Genomic DNA, 19,013 nt, shown 5'->3' with positions numbered 1-19,013 from the left:
CCTGTGGACGGATGGAGGGGGTAGGAGTATCATGACATGCTGCACTGAGGCACTGGGTTTGGGAGGTGGTGTTATGGAGGGTAGGTGTGGCGAGTGATGGAAAGCGTGTGTGGGGGAAGCTAAAGGACTGCGGCTTCAGGAGCCCCCTCCCCCAACATCTATAGCGGGAACTTGGTACAATCCAAAATGGCGAGGGTGCCCAGGTCATGTGCGGAGCCGTGCTGTCGCGCCTCCTAGCGGCCTGGAGGAGCGGCAGTATTTGGGAATTGGAGGGCGGTCACTAGGAGGGGATGGGAGAACGACTCATTGCTCTGGTTTTGGGCATGCTACCACTTATTGGCTTGCATTATGGTCCTATGCTACCAGCTCTACACCACCCTATCTCAATAATGACAACATATCTCCTCCTGTGCCTGTGTGATCACCTCTCCTTCCCTCCAGGATTCCATGTTTAGCCTTTAATTCCTCCTGCAAACCATGCTCCATATTGACTATATCCATCAGAGTGGAGCCAGTTTTCCCATCTACCACAATGGCTTTACCTCTCTGCTGCTACCCTGGATTCTAGCTTGGGCATTGTGCACCATCCTACAAATAGCTCCAAAACTAAAAACATTTGCGCATCATTATCTGTTCATAATCTTCTTTCTGTGTGCCTGGTCAATGTTATTTGTGCGCATCCATGATATCCTGTTACAGCCTGAGCTGAAAAGCTAATCTATACCCATGTCACCATCTGACCTGTTCTGAAGCAGGGTCACTGGACCCAAAAATTTAACTCTTGTTTTCTCCACAGGTGCTGCCAGATCTGCTAAGTTTTTCCAGCAATTTCTGACTTTGTTTCTGAATTCCAACGTCTGCAGTTCTTTCATTTTTTTTTAAACACAATGTAGAGCTGGAGGAACACAGCAGGCCAGGCAGCATCAGAGGAGCGGGAAATCATTTCTGGAGAAGGGTCCTGACCTGAAACGTCAACTTTCCTGCTCTTATGATGCTGCCTGGTCTACTGTGTTCCTCCAGCTCAACATGGTGTTATCTCCGACTCCAGAATCAGCAGTTCTTACTATTTCTAATTTTTTTTGTTCCTTTTCTGTGCTTCTGAGAATCTGAGTTGCCCCTACCTAAGCTGCAGTTCTTTCAGGATGCAGCCAACCAACCCACAAAGTCGTGCTCACCAACAACAATCCATCCCAACCTTCACTTAATACAAGGCTTTAAAATAGTCATCCTCTTCAAAATCATTTATACTCTCAATCTTTAATCCTTACCTATTTTAAGGTTGCCAAGTCAGGTTGGATGAATTTCTGGAAGATGCCAAATACCCACTTAACCCCAACTGTCCTGCTATTGGCTGCCTAACAAGCACTGACTATACTTCTCATCTAAGCAGGTTGCGAGACCACCTGAAAGGACTACAATACCGGTTGATAAATTAGAACCAGGGAAGTGTAGACCTGATGGGAAGCTGCAGCAGTGAATAATGGGAGGCAGCAGTTGTTCAACCTGACTTATATTTCCAGAAGGTACACAATAATGTTACAAAATAGCAGCTAGGCAATTGGTTGGTGTGTTTCAAGAGATTTTGCCCTCTAAACTGTGGCAGTGTTTTAAACACAGTATGGGAATCCATAGAGCATTGTATCAAATTTACAGGTTACTTAAATTATAAAAAAAACAATCAGGATTGATATAATGAAGTGAATTAATAAGAGTATTAACACTTAGCATTAATCAATAGTTTATACAAGATGCTAACTTGATTCTACGAAGGGGATTGGATCCAGTGCCATGTGGGAACCTGGGGGAAATGTCTTCAGCTGCTCAAGCTTGAACTCAGGATTCCTGACTTTGAGGGGCAGGTGGAGTCACTGCGGAACATCAGGTTGGATGTTTTGTAGAACATACATTCCATGAGATGGTCATGCCACAGACAGAGTGGACAGTGTTCAGGGAAGATAGTGACATTATGGTATTGTTACTGGACCAGTAATCCAGAGACCAAGGCTAATGTTTGAAATTTGAATCCATGCTCCCAGAACGATAGAGTGTCATCAAGACCCAGCTCCCATCCTCCCGGCTGCACATCTCATTCCCTGTTTTCTTTGACAGAGGAAGGTCGTTTTACTCCTGGTCAGAAACCAGAAGACTTTAAAACTATAAAAAAAGCAGTATAAACTGTTCTATCATCAGAAGCAGAGGATGACGACAAGGCGGAAATGTGTTGATGGAAACCCCAAGGCTGTCCTCCAGCACAACCATGAGTCAATTAAAAGCAAAGCACTGCAGATGCTGAAGATCTGAAATAAAAACTAAGTGCTGGAGAAGCTTAACAAATCTGGTACCATCTGTGGAAAGAGAAAATTTAACACTGGGTTTAAATGATTCTGGGATAACTTATTCAGAATTCAGCCAGCCATTAGTGCCTCATTCTGAAGCTTACCCTGCATTTTTATTATTTAGTTTGTTCAGCAATAAAGAGTGCTTAGTAATCTTACCAGTTTTTTTTTCTGGTTATTTACTCTGGTCAATTTAGACAAGTAATAAAAGCTTACTAACAATGATCCTACATCACTTCCCACAAAGCACTTTCAGACATTCTTACACGAGCAGTGTTCAGTGAAAGTTGCTGGCCACGAGGAGGAGTATTTTCTCCAGACTCTATGGAACTGGAGAAGTTTCAAGGGTACCTTTCATGCCTCTCTCAACTTGTCATTCCTCACATGGTTCTATACAATGACTGTTGTCTGCTTTTTTGACTCTGGCAAGCATCACAATTGAACTTAATGCTGTTTTCATCTCGTGGTCAGGGGAGTAAACACAGGCTGACCCTACCTTTGCTCATCTGTCTGGATATTGAAGGTGACTGTTACAACCTAACGTTGTCTCTGCTCAGATCCGACAAGCTAGGTATCAGAATTGGCACAAAAGAGAATTCCTTCATTCCCTACAGGACTTTAAATTGGGATAAACACAGAAAGAATGTTCCTGATGACCAGGAAGTCCAGAACCAGGATACAGGTAGGCCATTTAAGACTGAGATGAGGAGAAATTTCTTCACCCAGAGTGTGGTGAATCTATGGAATTTTCTGCCACAGGAAGTGGTTGAGACCAAAATAATGAATGTTTGCAAGCAGTTGGATATAGTTCTTATGGCTAAAGGGATTCAAGGGTATGTGGATAGAAAAGGAACATGGTATGAAGTTGGATGATCGGCCATGATCATACTGAATGGTATAACAGGTGCAAAGGGCCGAATGGCCTACTCCTGCTCCTACTTTCTATGTTTCTACAACGTATGCCTTAAGTATCCTCAAACATTTTGCTATGAAATGCTGTAAGTATAACACAGCAGGCAATTTTAACACAGCAAGCTCCCACAAACAGTATGCAGAATAACAACCAGTTAAATTGTTTTTAAGTGAAGTTTGTTGTAGTCATAACGAGGACAGCTTTACTTCGAATAGCACAAACTCTTTACAAAAATCCACGTCACCAAGCACGCGAGCAGGATATTTCATCAGCAGGCATACTGCTGCCAGAGCTGCACTTCCTTTGGGAATGCCAACGTGGATTATGGGCCCACGTTCTGGGGTAGGGCTTGCATATACAACCTGATTTGGACAGGAGAGTGAGCAAGCTGGCCCCTGCGATATTCACTCCTGCAGGATCAGGCACTTGAGCTCAGTGTAAACAAAAAAGAGCAATTAACTGATCTTTTGGAAAAAAAATTTACTCCAGTGACAATTTCACTGATACATTATTAAAAACACAGATGCCCAGGTAACATAAAGGATATTGAGAGTCACCCTCATTAGGCCATGAGCAAACACAGTATGTGAAATAGAAACAAGGACTGTAAATAAAGTACTGAATTCTTAATACATATCTTTATATCCAAAAAAAAATGCTAGGAAAAGGTCCCATATTGTTTTAAAGTGATCAAGAAGAGAGCTAAACAGTGCAAGTCCTCTATTTTTCCACACATTTAGCTTCTTAGTGAATCCATTAGAAGGCTCCTTGGTAGATACAGACTCCATGCTGGAATGAGTACACTCCTCCCCGACCGGGTTATGCTGCAGAAAAACAGGCCTGCTTCACACTTTGTGCCCACGTGTTGAGGAGTGCAGTGACTGAGTGCTTGTCTGGCAATTGCAGTAGCCTGGATGTCATTGCACGGTGAACCATCTGCAGGAAAGGGTTAGCTTCTGCAAGTGAACAGAAAAACAAGTTTGTTTGGTGTCACAATGCACATTGTGAAAGGCTCAGAGTGCTGCTACAGGCTGCATTCTTATCCATGAAAGCATTGACTGTTTGCTGACACTGGCAATTCAGCGCTGCACACTTTGTAAAATTATTTGATTTTTAGTAATCAAATTTCACTTTTGGCTGAGAACGGAACCACAGCTCAGGAACCATGGAATCTCGTGCTGCCTGATGCCTTAGAATGACAGACAAGCAGAGTCCCAGACATCATTGAACAGGGCTTTCATTGAAGAGCCTGATCACACCCATCTACTGAGATTCAATCCCATGTCAGTATCACAAGGCAACAATCAGAGAATAACCCACATGAATAAATGCACATCAAAATCATTCATTACAATAAAATTGAGTCATAGTTGCTGTGCCGTCAAGCCAGCATCTGCCTCTGTTGACACTGAATGACCAATCTGTTTTTGGTGATGTTGAATGAGGGACGAACATTGATTAGAATAACATAACTCCCCTGCCCTTTTGAAATTGAACATGGGGATCTTTTACAAAAACAAAGTTGCCGGAAAAGCTCAGCAGGTCTGGCAGCATCTGTGAAGGAGAAAACAGAGTTAACGTTTCGGGTCCGGTGACCCTTCCTCAGAACTGATGGTGGCTGGGAAAACGTCAGTTTATATGCAGAAAATAGGGAGGTGGGTGGGGTAGGGAGTAAATGATAGGATGGAGCCCAAAGAGAGAGAAAGACAGTTGGACAGACAAAGGAGTTGCTAACGATCAGGCTCGGAGGGTGAATAGTTGTAAATGGGGACTGTTAGTGACTAACAGGGGGTGTATAATGGCAGGCTATGTGGTAACAAGGCCAGACCGGGCAGACCCATTGTTTCAGCCTGCTCGTGCCCCACAGGACTCATCTCTTCCTACCTTGACTCAGTCTTCTCCCCCCGGTCCAATCCGTACCCACATACATCCATGATTCATCTGAAGCTTTATGCTGGTTTCAAAACTTCCAGTTTACTGGCTCCAGCCACCTCCTCTTTACCATGGACGTGCAATCCCTTTACACGTCCATTCCTCACCAGGAGGGTCTTAGGGCTCTCTGCTTCTTCCTGGAGCAAAGACCTGAACCATCCCCACCCACCACCGCCCTTCTCCGCTTGGCTGAGCTTGTTCTCACCCTCAACAACTTCTCTTTCAACTCCTCTCATTTTCTTCAGGTAAGAGGGGTGGCCATGGGTACCCACATGGGCCCTAGTTATGCCTGTCTCTTTGTGGGGTACGTGGAACATTCCTTGTAGCAGTCCTATTCTGGCCCCCACCCACAACTCTGTCTCCAATACATCAATGATATCATCGGTGCTGCTTCCCTCTCTTGTCTGGAGTTGGAAAACTTCATCAATTTCGCCTCTGATTTCACCTGGTCTATCTCTGACTCCTCCCCTCCCTTCCTCGACATTTCTGTTTCCATTTCTGGGGATAGACTGGCCACTAATATCCATTTTCAACCCACTGACTCCCACAGCTACCTGGATTATACATCCTCACACCCCACTTCCTGTAAAGACTCCATCCCATTCTCTCAGTTCCTCCGTCTCCGTCGCATATGTTCAGATAAGGCCAACTTCGACAAGGGAGCCTCCGAAATGTCCACCTTCTTCCTCAGCTGAGGATTCCCCAGCTCCGTTGTCGACAGGGCCCTCAACCAGGTCTGACCCATCTCCTGCACTTCTGCCCTCACCCCTTCTCTTCCCTCCCACAACAGCGATAGGGTTCCCCTCATCCTCACCTACCATCCCACCAGCATCCACATCCAGAAGCCATTTCCGCCACCTCCAGCAAGATGCCACCACCAGACACATATTCTCCTCCCCTCCCTTGTCCGCCTTCCGCAGGGACCGTTCTCTCTGGGACATTCTGGTTCACACTTCCTTCATGCCCAACACCTCCCCACAGCCCTACGGCACCTTCCCCTGTAACCGGCAAAGGTGCAACACCTGCCCATTTACCTCCTCCCTCCCCAGTATCCAAAGGCCCAAACGTATCTTCCAGGTGAAGCAACACTTCACCTGCACATCCCAGAATCTAGTCTACTGCATTCGCTGCTCACAATGTGGCCTCCTCTACATTGGGGAAACAAAGCAGTTGCCAAGTCTACGCTTAGCAGAACATCTACGTTCTGCTCGCAGAAAAGGCCCTGAACTACCTGTTGCCTGCCACTTCAACACACCACCCTGCTCCCTGGCCAACATCTCTGTCTCTGGCTTGCTGCAGTGTTCCAGTGAAGTCCAACGCAAGCTGGAGGAGCAACACCTCATTTTCCGCTTAGGGACCTGACAGCCCTCCAGACTCAACATTGAGTTCAATAATTTAGAGCCTAAACTCTCCCATGTCCCAGCCCCTCACCCCACACACATGGCCTTGTTACCACATAGCCTGCCATTACACATCCCCTGTTGTTAGTCACTAACAGTCCCCATTAACAACTACTCACCCTCCCAGCCTGATCGTTAGCAACTCCTTTGTCTGTCCAAATGTCTTTCTCTCTCTTTGGGCTCTATCCTATCATTTACTCCCTACCCCACCCACCTCCCTATTTTCTGCATATAAACTGACGTTTTCCCAGCCACCATCAGTTCTGAGGAAGGGTCACCGGACCCGAAACGTCAACTCTGTTTTCTCCTTCACAGATGCTGCCAGACCTGCTGAGCTTTTCCAGCAACTTTGTTTTTGTTCCTGATTTACAGCATCTGCAGTTCTTTTGGTTTTTATTGGGATCTTTTATCTCTGGGACAAAAGGGATGGAACTCCTACCCTAATGGCTGGTGTATGTACTGCAAATGGACTACAGTAGTTCAAGAAGGAAACTCACCACCACCTTCTCAAAGGATGGGTAATAAATGCTGAAACAAAAAAAAGTGATTGCATGAATGTGTGAAAGAGAGAGATTCTCCAGTCACTTAGCCTAAAGCGTGTGTCAATGCTATATAGACTTTGAAAAAAAACTAAAGATCTTTGCTTGAAAAAGCATCAATTGTGAAATGACTACTTTTACCACATTATTCCCAGGAACTGATAGATTTCTCTGCAAATATCAGTAAAGGCAATGAAACAGCACATTTATGTCCAGTCTCCACTGTTCCAAATTTCATTACTTTGACAACTTACATGTTCATGGTAGACCTTTATGATAGTTTCAATGAGACTCTCCCTCGTTCAATATAAATTAGGAGCAGGGGGTAGGCCATTTAGCCCCTTGAGCCTGCTGTACCAATTAATAAGATCATGGCTGATCTACTTGTAACCTCAAACCCACAATGCTGCCAACACCAATAACATTCCAGCCCACTGCTGATCAAGAATGTATTCAGCTCTCCCCTAAAAACGTTCAAACATTCCGCTTCCACCACCTTTTCAGGAAGAGAATTCCAAAGACTTGTGACCCTCAGAGAATTAAATTCTCATCTGCCTTCGATCGGCAATCCCACATTGTCAAAGTCTTCGTGAAAGTCAGTAGCTCGGATTGGGGATGCAGCAGTTCGTTAGCTCGCAAACTGAATCCCACATTGTACATTTTCCCACAAGAGGGAACATCCTCTCCATATTCATCCAGTCACGAAGCCTTAGGATCTTATACATTTCAAGCAAGTCGCCTCTTACTCTTCTAAATTCCAACAGATAAAAGCTCAGCCTGTCCAACATTTTCTTGCCACACAACGTACCCATTCCAAGTCTGGCAAACCTCTGAACTACTTCCAAAGCAGTTACATGCTTCCTTAAATCAGGTGATCTATACTTTACTGCACTCTCCATTCTGTTTTTAAATTCATCTTGATTTTTTATTAGTCAACACTAATGCTTTGGAGAAGTACATTAATTGTTAGCAGGAAGGGAAAGCTAACTGGAGATTCAAAGAGAGATATAAATAGACACGTCATCAACAGTGCTACCAAGCAGCACCTGCTCAGCGATGCCCAGTTTGGGTTCCATCAGGGCCACTCAGCTCCTGACCTCATTACAGCCTTGGTTCAAACATGGACAACACAGCTGAATTCCAGAGGTGAGGTGAGAGTGACAGCCCTTGATATCAAGGTATGCATTCGACCGAGTGTGGCATCAAGGAGCCCTCGTGAAACTGGAATCAATGGGTATCAGGGGGCAAACGCTCCGATGGTTGGAGTCAAACCTGACACATAGGAAAATGGTCGTGGTTGTGGGAGGTCAATCATCTTAGGACATCTCTGCAGGAGTTCCTCAGGGTAGTGTCCGAGGCCCAGCCATCTTCAGCTGCTACATCAATGACCTTCCTGGACCATAAGGTCAGAAGGGAGAATGTTCGCCGATGATTGCACAATGTTCAGCACCATTCGTGACTCCTCAGGTACTGAAGCAGTCCACGTTCACATGCAACGAGTTCTGGACAATATCAAGGCTTGGGCTGACAAGTGGCAAGTGAGATTCGCGGCACACAAATGCCAGGCTATGACCATCACCAATAAGAGACATTCTAACTACCACCCTTGACATTCAATGGCGTTACCGTCACGGAATCCCCCACTATCAACATCCTGGGGGTTATCATTGACCAGAAACTCAACTGGACTTACCACATAAACACAACGGTAACAAGAGCAGCCCAGAAGCTAGGAATACTGCGGTGAGTAACTCACCTCCTGACTCCTCAAAGCCTGTCCACCACCTACAAAGCACAAGTCAGGAGTGTGATGGAATACTCCCCACTTGCCTGGATGAGTGCAGCCCCAACAACACTCGAAGTTCGACACCATCCAGGTCAAAACAGCCCGTTTGATTGGCACTACATCCACTAGCATCCACTCCCTCCACCACCGACGCTCAGTAGCAGCAGCGTATACTATCTGCAAGATTCACTGAAGAAATTCTCCAAACAGCACCTTCCAAACCCACAACCACTTCCATTTAGAACGACAAGGGCAGGAGATATATGGGAACACCACCACCTTCAAGTTCCCTTCCAAGCCACTCACTATCCTGACTTGGAAATATATTGCCGTTCCTTCACTGTCACTGGGTAAAAGTTCTGGAACTCCCTAAAGGCATTGTGGATCAATTCACACCAGATGGACTGCAGCGGTTCAAGAAGGCAGCTCACCACCACCTTCTCAAGGATAACTAGGGATGGGCAAGAAATGCTGGCTATCCAGTGACGCCCACATCCCACATCCCACAAATGAATAGAAAAAACAACATTGAAACAGTGGTAGTGGGTTAAGAGTTGCTTGATTGTAACATGCAACTCTTGTAAATAAATGCTTATAAAAATGTGTTAAAGATTGGCACACTTCTATCCTTCACCAAATAATTCATTATAATATAAATCCATAAATGTTTTACAGAATTTTTTAATAGAATCCCTACAGTGTGGAAACAGGCCCTTCAGCCCAACAAGTCCACACCGATCCTTGCAGCATCCCAACCAGACCCATCCCCCTATAACTCACTTAATCTACACATTCCTGAACACTACGGGCAATTTAGCATGGCCAATCCACCTAACCTACACATCTTCGGACTGTGGGAGGAAACCGGAGCACACAGAGGAAACCGACGCAGACACGGGGAGAATGTGCAAACTCCATACAGATAGTCGCCAGAGGGTGGAATCAAACCCGGGTCGCCGGCGCTATGAGGCAGCAGTGCTAACCACTGAGCCACCGTGTGTACAAGGAGGAATGCCATCTGCAAGGAGGGAGTGATCTGTCTCTTCAAACAAATACATCCTGTATTATAACACATGAGGAGTCCCACAATCCTCTTACCATACTGTTGGGAGTCATCTGTCCACTGAGGGCTCTGGTCTGGATAATCAGCTGGAACACTTAGCTGCAGTGGGGGCACACTAGGCAGACTCTTGTCATCTGGCAGGAAAAGATATATCAATATTAGGCCAAATAATCAGCAATAATCTACTCAGACCTGAAAAAATCATGTTGCAATCACATCACATCCTCTCAATCACAAAACTAGTCAATCTTTTGAAGGCAAAACAGTTTTAATCATTTCAAAGCTGAAATCAATTATATTTAAATTGTCACTGAGTACTGATCAGAAGGGTACCAGAATTCGTCTCCACTCACCTAATTTACATATGAGATGGACTGTTCCATTATTACTGCAGTGGGATGGGTCCAAATTCACCAGGAATTTCGGATTTAGCCGCGCAACCTCACCCTGTAAAACATTGGGAATGGTCTGCCTCTCATCCTCGTCGTGTTTGCGTTTCCGTGGCGAGATCAAAGGGGCCCTGTAAGGAAGAGGTCATCAGTGTTTAGTTGATTATGATGATGAGCCAAGCACTGCTGCACTTTGAATCTTTTTCTGGAACTCCCTTTGCTTCTTGCAGATTAAAATCTGGTCAACACAGCATCATGCTATAAGAGTCATGATTGTTTGCAGATGACACGGAGATTGGTGGAGTTGCTGATAGTGCCGATGATTGTGAAAATATACAACAGGATATAGATAGACTGACGACTGGGGCACAGAAATGGTGGATGGAGTTTAATCCAGACAAATGTGAAGTGATGCATTTTGGAGGATCAAATTTAGGTGTGAATTATACTGTAAATGGCAGAACCCTTAGGAACACTAACATACAAACGGATCTGGGCATGCAGGTCCACAGTTCCCCGAAAATGGCAACAGAGGTGGCCAAAATGAATAAGAAGGCATATGGCACACTTGCCCTCATCAGCTGCGGCATGGAGTACAAGAGTTGGCCAAACATGTTGCAGCTATATAAAACCCTTGTTGGGCCACATTTGGAGTAGTGCGTGCAGTATTGGTCACCACATTACCAGAAGGACGTGGAAGCTTTGGAGAGAGTGCAGGTTCACCAGGATGTTGCCCAGTCTCGAGGGCATTGGTTATGAGAAAAGGTTAAAAAGACTAGGATTATTTTCACTGGAAAGACAGAGGCTGAGAGGAGACCTGATAGAGGTTTACAAAATTATGACAGGCATAGATAGGGTGGATAGTCAGAGGCTTTATCCCCAGGGTTGAAGTTTCAATTACAAAGGGGCACAGATTCAAGGTGAGAGGGCAAAAGTTTAAGGAGATGAGTGAGGAAAGATTTTCAAGCAGAGTGTGGTAGGAGCCTGGAATGCACTGCCAGAGGTGGTGGTGGAAGCAGGCATGTTGGCAACATTTAAGAGGCATCTGGATGGTTACATGAATAAGGAGGAATAGAGGGATACAAACTGAATAAGAGCAGAAGGTTTGTTTTTAGTTTAGTCAGGGCATGATGATCAGTACAGGCTTGGAAGGCCGAAGGGCCTGTTCCTGTGCCATACTTCTCTTTTGTTTATTTTGTTTGGTTGTTATATATTCCCCACTGCTGATCAATTATGATCTTCCGCTGTGTTCCCACAGACATGCTCACATGACTGATCATCATGTGTGATCTGGCCAAGTGTTTTAGCCACTTCCCTCAGCTTCCAGTTATGACTTGGGATACTGAATACAGTTCAGTATTACTTCCTCTCCAGCATCAAGAGACAAGGAATGGCTCTGAGCAGGCAGGGTTTCCCAGCTTCCAACCATTTATTTACAAAAGACTGAGCCTGTCGTTTTCTATCAGTCTCTTTCTTGTCCTGGCCTCTGCTTGGTGACTGCCCATTACAGTTCCAGCCTCGGCTCAAGCCCTTCAGTGAGCAGGGTACGGACAGGACCTGTGGCAGTGACTCGAGGTACTGCTCATCATTACCAACACCAAACCAGTCAGTATTAATGGACAGGTCAACTTGATAACAGGATAAAAATATCCCTATCATGACAACAGGTAGCTCAGGCATAAAGAAGCTAGTCACCATTCCTTTGGACACTGCTTTCCAATGAAGTTACTGCCTAAAACATTGCAAAATGAGAAACCAAGATTTTAACAACAGGAGTCAGGAGCAAGCTTGGCAGACAATGGCTGGTACTTTACAATGCTGGGTTAGGATGTGGTTAGAGAGACAATCAGCAGACTGCATCAGCAAAATTCCAACAATTGATATACAAAGCATACATCCCTCTTAATGTTCTCCCACCTTTTCAAAACAGCAGTCCAAGATCCTCCTCTTTCAAACTTCATCAGCCCACGCTGAGATTCTCAAACTAAATACGCTGAACTATTTACTAACAGGAACCCATGGCCGCTTCTTCAGACTCTTTCTTAGCTAGTGCTCACTCTGAGACTTTAATCCATATTTCTAAAATTCATTCTGTTTTCTGTGAACTTTAAACAGTGACATCAATTCCAGCAGAATAACACAAGGAGGGAACCGACTGGATAACTGCCTCATCCATCATGTCTGGAAGCCATATTGTTGTCAGTGACTGACAAGACTTTTATACATTTAATCCATATTAGGGAATGATCTCCCACTCATCTTGTGAAAGCATAATTTTATCATACTGCAATTGGTATAGTTTCAATCATGAGTTCATGACTAAACTGAGAGCACAAGTCCCACCTCACTTTTCGATTGCTGGGTGACACAATGATGACATGTGAAGCAAGCAATTCACACAGCGAGTGGTTAGGATGTGGTATACAGTGCTTGAGAATGTGGTTCAATTGAGGCATTCAAGAGTGAATTGGATTATTTGTAAAGGAAGAACGTGAACAGTTATGAAGAGAAGATAAGGAAATGAGGTGCATTGTTCATTTGGAGAACCCAGATTGACACAAAAGGAGCAAATGACCACGTTTTGCATTGGAATAATGCTGAGATTGCTCAATAAATCTAAACTGCCCAGCAGGCCTCGTACCTTGTCCAGACAGAAGGACATTTTCCAAAGACTATCGAGATACTCCTTCCAGACACTAAAATCCCACGGTGCAGAATCTTTCCCCAGAATTCGTCATGTTTGCTCCCCCATAATGAACTAGCTTCATTATGCCTGCCTTAATGCAAAGGCCAAAATTCAATACAGTGCTCCAGATAGTTTCACTAAAGCCAGGTACATCTTCAACATCACTTTGCTGGCAAAAATCATTTTCCAATATCACATATTTCATTTGCTTTCCTCACTGCTTGCAAATAAATAATCCACTAGTTTGAATGACTTCTCCACCTGAACATCTGAATCTCTTTCCTGCTCTGTTATTTCCAGTTTGATTTTTGTTCCACAATCCACAATTCTGGCCAGTGACTGAGTCTAGTCAGATCCCTACAGATTACTACGCATTGAGTAGCATCATTACACAGTGCTGCCAATCTAAATTCCGACAACGTTCTGTCACAAAGATTGACAAACAGTGGGCCCCACGGACCCTAAAAATTACTTCTGCTCTGATGCATCACTGTACCCAGTGGTTCTTTTATGCCTATTGTGTAAACATGCAGGTGTAGCAGGTGTGAAGATGACAAATTGTATGCTGGTCTCCATAGCAACAGGATTTGAGTTCAGAGGCAGAGATGCCTTGCTACATTGTACAGGAACTTGGAGAGATCACACGTGGATATTTTGTACAGTTTTCTTTTGAGGAAGGATGTTCTGACTTTGGAGGGAGTGCAACAAAGGTTTACCAGATTGATTGATTCCTGGGATGACAGGACTGACGTATGGAGAGAGATTGGATCAGTTTGGACTATATTCAGTGGAGTTTAGAAGAATCAGAGGGAAATTTATAGAGCCCTACAAAATTCTAACAGGACCGACTTTCCATGTTTATTTATCAACACAACAACCCAGATGGAATCTTCACAATCTACCTCATTTGCACACATCATGTTTTGTGAGAATTGACTAGGGCCTTTCTGAAATCCACATTTGTTCCTTTGTAGGTTAAAATTAATTATACTGCACATATTCTTGTACATTGGAGTTAAATCATCTTATTGATAATATTGACAGAAAGCATTAGCTTTCTGTACCCACTGGGGGAGATATCTATACAGGACTTTGAATTACTAACTCATCCAGGTGTACTGTCAAGAATCAATGAAAATGAGCCTATTTATTCATATACCTGGAGGAACAAATACCAGAGCTTGTTCTGAACCTATCAACTAACATTGCCGTGTGATCTGTATGTGCTATATGTCACTAGACCAATAGATGGCCACATTGCATCACCTATTCTCAATGGAAAGTTGACTGTTTTGTAGAGGACAACACAAGTTTGTCTAGTGATTAATATCACACGTTATGAACATAGGAAATAGAAGACACACATTTGGTCCCTTGAGCTTGTTCTGCCAATCAGTAAGATCATGGCTGATCTGTTTGTGTTTCAAATTCTACATTCCCATCCAACCCGACAAACTCTGATTCTTCTGCTTAATAAGACCTCTGTCTTAAAAATAATGAAAGAATCTGCCTCCACTGTCTTCTGAGGCAGAGTGCGCCAAAGTCGCACATCCCTTTGAGAGAAAACAAAACTCTCCTCATCTCTTTCTTGAAAGGGTGGCCACTAATTTTAAAACAGTGCCCCTCGTTCAGGACAGACTCAGGAGAAGAAACATCCTTTCCATGTCCATCTTGTCAAGACCATTCAGGATCTTATAGACTTTAATCAAGTCACCTCTCACTCTACTAAACTCCAGTGGAAACATGCATGCTGTCTAACCTTTCCTCATAAGACAACCAGGTATCAATCCAGTAAACCTCCCCTGAATAAAATGCATTTACATCTTTCCTTAAATAAGGAGACAAAAACTGAATTGTTCAACATGTGGCTCTCAACAATACCCTGTATAACTGGAACATTACATCCTTATTTTTATGTTCAATTCCCTTGTAATAAAGGATGACATTCCATTAGCCTTCCTGATCACCTGCTGTACCTGTAGGCTAACGTTTTGTGATTTGAACACATGTTTTGAACACACAGATCCACCTGGACCCAGAGACTCATCAACTCACAGCTTCATCGGTTTGTCTACATGCCTCATGATTGCAATTTCACTAGGTTCTCTCCTTCTACCACCTACCGATTTTCAGCTGTTATTGACATGCTTATTATATTCTCTGTAATGAAGACAGAAGTGTAACATTTGTTAGTTACATCTGCCATTTATTTATTATCCACTATTAACTGCATTTCTACATCCCATTCTCACCGTCTGGGGGCCCAATACTCACTTTACTTAAGAGATAACACAGTGTGGAGCTGGAGGAACACAGCAGGCCAGGCAGCATTAGAGCAGCAGGAAAATTGATATTTCTGGTTGGGACCCTTCTTCACTTTTTTGTTTACTTTTTTGCCTTTTTAAATACCTGTTGAAATTCTTGCTATCAATTTTAAAATTTCTAGCCAGCTTTGTCTCATACACTTTAGTCATTCTCTGCTGTTCTTTAAGTTCTGACCAATCATTTGACCTGCTACATCTTTGCGTACTTGTATGCCTTTTCCTTAAACATGCTGCTTTCCTTAACTTCTTTTGTTAACCACAGACGGTGGGTCCTCCCTGTAGAATTTTTTTTCATAGCATAAATATACTTATTCCAAGTATACTGAAATATCCCCTTAAATGTATGTCACTGTGTCTCGATTGATTAATCCCCTGGACTAATCTCTCAGTTCACTTCAGCTAGATCAGCTTCCATGCCCACATGACTGTCCTTATTTAAGTATGAAACACTAGTTGTAGATTGAATCTTCTCCCTTTCAAACCAGATGCAAATCATATTGCGGTTGCTGCTACCTAGGGGTGTCTTAACTCTTAGGTCATTAATTAATTCTGTTACATTTCACAACACCCAGTCTAATCTAACCTGCTTTCTGGTCAGTTCCAAATAATGCTGCTCTAAGAAATTCCCTCGAAAGCATTCTATGAACTCAACCTCATGACTGCCAATCCAATTTTTAGGTAGATTTGTCACGCAATACTACCTCCACACCATCACCCTTACCTAGCTTCCTATTTTTCTTGAATGTCAAAATAGCCTTCTGTTTCAATGTGCCATTCTCCAACCTTCATTTCCCATGTTACTATATTCCTCCTTTACCTTGTGTCTACTAACTTACCTCATTTTCCACGTGATCCTTGCCCCTAATTCTTAGTTTAAGACCCTTTCAACTTATCTAGATTTGTAATTCATAACAACATTTACCAATCTAACAGCTAAAGACAAGTTCACTCCAAGCTAGTTATAATTTGTAAATAAATCCTTTGACGTTTAAGTGACATGAACTAACTCATGAAGCGTTGCTTCCAATTTTAACCATGCGTTTTCGCATGCTTAAATTCCATTTGTTACTGCTCTATGCACCATTCAGTAACACCGTCTTCTAGATTAACTTCTTAAAGATTTCGAGTAGATTAGAGCAATAATTCGACCTTTCCAAAATACAATCCCTAATCAAAATCTCAAACTCCTTCCCTGCAACTGAAATGGGACTTGTAGATATACATGTGGCATATCCTATGTCTATTTTGTTGAACAGTGGGCTCATATTTGTGATGCTGTACAATTACAACAAGGGCTTGCCTTGTGGCCACTTGTTCTTCTCATTCGCCTCCTACAACATCAGTGAATGAGCGGAAATCAGTCAAAGATCAGAATCATCCTTACACATCATTTATGCACCTTTTTTTATGACATGGAAGGATACTACATTTCCTATATTCATCTGTGAATTTCGACATCTCATCCACTTTGAGTTTCAATGATTTCCACTGGGTCATAATTAAGTAATTCAGCCACCTCCGCTTTGCCCCAGTGGTCTTCAGCCATTGGGTCGTACAGCCAGTTTCACAAGCACCTGCTCCTGCGACTCGCACTTCATTAGCCTTTATATTTTCTACTATACTTCTCAAATGTAGCTTTCCTTAATCCACCCACTGATTTTCCTGCCAGTAACTTTCAATGTGCCACCCACTCTTCTTCCTCAATATAAAACCAAAAATGGGAAGTGTTTAATCAATGCAAAGGGTTCTGAAACACAAGGGGAGGCAACAACCAAGTGCTGGACTATTAAGCCAGACCCAGGTTACTGGGGAAATCCCACCAAGGCAGATGGTAGAATCTGAATTCAATAAAATTCTGGAAGTGAGTCCAATGATGACCATGAATCCATTGTCAATTGTCATAAAAACTCATCTGGCAAACCTATTTTACAACAAAGCAACAGGACTAGGTGTGGGGTGCGTAAAAGCATGGAAGGATGGAATTAGGCTCTAAAGTTATTGAACGCGATGTTGAGTTCTAAAGGCTGCAGGGTCCCCAAGAAGAACATGAGATGACTTATAAAAGTCTTACCTTGCGTGACTGCAGCCTTTCAGTTGTTTCAGCGGCGGGAGTCCGGGAGGAAGCGCGAGGGCAGCCTGGGAAGGTAAGCTTTTCGATTATAAAAGTCTTACCTCGCGTGACTCCATTTTTGGAGTAAGTGAGGTAATATATTTGGGCGGTTGCTTTACCCGAAACACTACCTAGGTAGTGTCTCCCACCCCCATCCTCCTCCTCTAACCAAAAAAAAAGGTTCTGAGCACTGATTTGGTAAGGCTACTAGTTTTTTTTTTTTAATAGTCTGTTTGGGAATTCAGAACAGTGGGAATGGATGTTAGGGCAGTTGCATGCTCCTCCTGTAGAATGTGGGAGGTAAGGGTCACCACAAGTGACCCCACTGACTTCATCTGCGGGAAGTGCAACCAACCCCAGCTCCTCGGAAACCGCGTTAGGGAACTGGAGCTGGAGCTGGATGAACTTCGGATCATTCGGGAGGCTGAGGGGGTAATTGAGAGGAGTTACAGGGAGGTAGTCACACCTCAGGTACAGGAAAAAAGTAGATGGGTTACAGTCAGGGCACGGAAAGGGAACAGGCAGTCAGTGCAGGGATCCCCTGTGGCCATTCCACTCAAAAACAAGTATACCGTTTTGGATACTGTTGGGGTGGACGACTTACCAGGGGTAAGCCATGGGGTACAGGTCTCTGGCACAGAGTCTGTCCCTGTTGCTCAGAAGGGAAGCGGGGAGAGGAGGAGAGCATTAGTCATTGGGGACTCCATAGTTAGGGGGACAGATAGGAGATTCTGTGGGAACGAGAGAGCGGTTGGTGTGTTGCCTCCCAGGTGCCGGGGTCCGAGATGTCTCGGATCGTGTTTTCGGGATCCTTAAGGGGGAGGGGGAGTAGCCCAAAGTCGTGGTCCACATAGGCACCAACGACATAGGTAGGAAAAGGGATGGGGATGTAAGGCAGAAATTCAAGGAGCTAGGGTGGAAGCTTAGAGCTAGAACAAACAGAGTTGTTATCTCTGGTTTGTTACCTGTGCCACGTGCTAGCGAGACGAGAAATAGGGAGAGAGAGCAGTTGAACACGTGGCTACAGGGAGGGTGCAGGAGGGAGGGATTCAGATACCTGGACAATTGGGGCTCATTCTGGGGTAAGTGGGACCTCTACAAACAGGATGGTCTACACCTGAACCAGAGGGGTACCAATATCCTGGGGGGGGAATTCGCTAATGCTCTTCAGGAGGGTTTAAACTAATTCAGCCGGGGGATGGGAACCTGAATTGTAGCTCCAGTATACAGGAGGTTGAGAGTAGTAACGTCGTGAATAAGGTTTCAAGGTCGCAGGAGTGTACCGGCAGGCAGTTTGAAGTGTGTCTACTTCAATGCCAGGAGCATCCGGAATAAGGTGGGCGAACTTGCAGCATGGGTTGGTACCTGGGACTTCGATGTTGTGGCCATTTCGGAGACATGGATAGAGCAAGGACAGGAATGGTTGTTGCAGGTTCCGGTGTTTAGATGTTTCAGTAAGATCAGGGAAGGTGGTAAAAGAGGGGGAGGTGTGGCATCGTTAGTCAAGGACAGTATTATGGTGGCAGAAAGGACGT

The 19,013-nt window shown here is 44.1% G+C and overlaps 1 protein-coding gene across 1 annotated transcript in view; it reads right to left on the bottom strand.

The window, feature by feature from the left end:
- Nucleotides 1-3,709: 3,709 nt before the first annotated feature.
- med15 (mediator complex subunit 15) overlaps nucleotides 3,710-19,013 on the bottom strand; it is a 97,308-nt gene continuing 82,004 nt past the window's right edge. The window contains exons 10-14 of the mRNA XM_048611684.1: nucleotides 14,869-14,872; nucleotides 11,785-11,915; nucleotides 10,323-10,489; nucleotides 10,005-10,103; nucleotides 3,710-4,205 (exon numbers count right to left, since the gene is read on the bottom strand). Of these exons, the coding sequence (XP_048467641.1) occupies nucleotides 4,069-4,205; nucleotides 10,005-10,103; nucleotides 10,323-10,489; nucleotides 11,785-11,915; nucleotides 14,869-14,872 (538 nt within the window). The 3' untranslated portion in view covers nucleotides 3,710-4,068. The remainder of the gene's footprint in view (nucleotides 4,206-10,004; nucleotides 10,104-10,322; nucleotides 10,490-11,784; nucleotides 11,916-14,868; nucleotides 14,873-19,013) is intronic.

This window comes from Rhincodon typus, chromosome 24, assembly GCF_021869965.1.
Source record: "Rhincodon typus isolate 14 chromosome 24, sRhiTyp1.1, whole genome shotgun sequence".
Classification (NCBI taxonomy): Eukaryota; Metazoa; Chordata; class Chondrichthyes; order Orectolobiformes; family Rhincodontidae; genus Rhincodon; species Rhincodon typus.
This window is presented reverse-complemented; position numbering and strand designations above follow the sequence as displayed.